A 2,101-nucleotide genomic window follows, 5' to 3' on the forward strand; every position below is an offset into this window, starting at 1 on the left:
GAGTGCAAAAAATCGACGAGCAAGGGTTGCGTCCAGGGATCCATTGCGGGTCCACTCTTCTGGAACCTCCTACTGGACCCCCTCTTGAAGGAGCTCGACACTGGGGGCAACTACTGCCAAGCATTCGCCGACGACGTTGTCCTGATTTTCGACGGTGAAACGGCGGCAGAGATAGAGGGACGAGCCAATGCCGCTCTCGAACATGTTCGGGCATGGGGTGTCAGAAACAAGCTAAAATTCGCACCGCACAAAACCTGCGCAATGGTCTTAACACGAAAGCTAAAGTATGACACTCCGCGCTTGAGCATGGGGATCGACATTGAACGTCCCGTGACGTCAAAATATTAGGCCTCACAATTGACGACAAACTCAGCTTCAACAAACACATAGCTATCGCTTGTAAAAAGGCGATAGCTATGTACAAACAACTGGCCAGGGCAGCTGGAGCTAGTTGGGGTCTACAGCCGGAAATCATCAGGACCATCTACACGGCAGCAGTAGAGCCCACGATACTGTACGCAGCGAGTGCATGGGCGCCAGCCGCAAACAAATTAGGGGTCCAAAAACAGCTAAACGTGGTCCAAAGAGGGTTTGCGCAAAAGTTGTGCAAAGCCTACCGCACGGTCTCCCTAAACTCGGCACTGTTGCTCGCTGGGATACTCCCTCTAGACATTCGGATAAGGGAAGCTGCTTCACTTTACGAAGCGAAGGGGGGAGGGCCCCAGCCAACACTGGGAGATAGGGAGATCGAGCGGATGGCCTCAGCCCTTGAAGCCCCTCACCCCGCAAAATTGGTGACACTGCAGTACGACAGCATAGCGGACGACGAAGAATACAGAAACCGGAGTGAGGAGTTTGCTGTGCGCATTTTTACCGACGGCAGTAAGATACAGGGCAAGGTCGGCGCGGCGCTATCTTTGTGGGATAGTACCACCGAAACAAAGGCTCTCAAACTTACTTTGCCGTCATACTGCACTGTCTACCAGGCTGAATTGTTGGCACTGCAGAAAGCGGCAACTGAAGCACTCAAACGCCGGGAAAACACGTTCGGCATCTTCAGCGACTCTATGGCGGCCCTGCAGACAGTCACCAACGTCAGTGCCCCCCATCCTCTAGCAGTGGAAACAAGGGACACCATACGCCGCTGCAAGCTCCAGAACAAGAGTGTCTCCTTGTTCTGGATAAAGGCCCACACAGGATTGGAGGGCAATGAGCGGGCTGATCAACTCGCAAAGGAAGCTGCCCTAAAGTCGAAGAAGAAGCCGGACTACGACCTGTGCCCCATCTCATTCGTCAAGCGGCAGATACGTATGAGGTCGCTTGACGAATGGAATGGGAAATATAAAGCCGGAGAAACAGCCTCCGGCACTAAACTGTTTTTCCCCGACGCAATATCCGCGTACGGTATCGTGAGGAAAATTGACCTCACGTACATAAGGACACAAATCTTCACTGGGCACGGTGGATTCTCCTCATATCTGACACGATTTAAATGTAAGGAGAATTCATCGTGCGCCTGTGAACCTGGAGTCGAGGAAACCGTTGCCCACATCCTCCTGGAGTGCCCAATTACAGAGAGAGCACGTTTTGAGACGGAGCAAGAGTTAACAATGAGCCTTACAGCAACAAACCTCCCATTTCTAATGAGAGATAAAAAAGACCGGCCGAAATTTTTAGATTATTGCGAAAAAATAGTTAGTTTAGTAATAAGTAGAAATAAGTTGTAAATATGGATACTTACCTGTATATTGAGTATATAGTTTAAGTACCAATATACGGAAAAAAAAAAAAAAAAAAAAAGTGTATAAATATATATATAATAAAAGATACGGAAAGCTCAAAAAAAAAAAATACTGGGCCAAGTGCACTGCTTAGCTGTAAATTAGACAATAAATAAATCACCATAGATATAAGTTAGTTCAAAGATGTTAGCTATGTAAATGTATGTAAGATAATAATTCAACAAATCGCAATAAAGAGCTCTGACAACGTTAGAGGACAACTTGCGAGGAGAGGTTTTAGCCGGTAAGAGTCCGGCACTACCTCTGGTGTCCATGAGGATTTCCCACTCCATTAACAAAAAACCTAACCTAACCTTTTT

General features: G+C 47.8%; 1 protein-coding gene across 1 annotated transcript; it reads left to right on the forward strand.

Moving 5' to 3' along the window:
* Positions 1-416: 416 nt before the first annotated feature.
* LOC135117540 (uncharacterized) lies at positions 417-1,727 on the forward strand. The gene has a single exon (XM_064036938.1). The coding sequence runs from the start codon at positions 417-419 to the stop codon at positions 1,725-1,727; it is 1,311 nt and encodes a 436-aa protein (XP_063893008.1).
* The last annotated feature ends 374 nt before the right edge of the window (positions 1,728-2,101 follow it).

The sequence above is a fragment of the Helicoverpa armigera genome, chromosome 11 (assembly GCF_030705265.1).
Source record: "Helicoverpa armigera isolate CAAS_96S chromosome 11, ASM3070526v1, whole genome shotgun sequence".
Taxonomy (NCBI): domain Eukaryota; kingdom Metazoa; phylum Arthropoda; class Insecta; order Lepidoptera; family Noctuidae; genus Helicoverpa; species Helicoverpa armigera.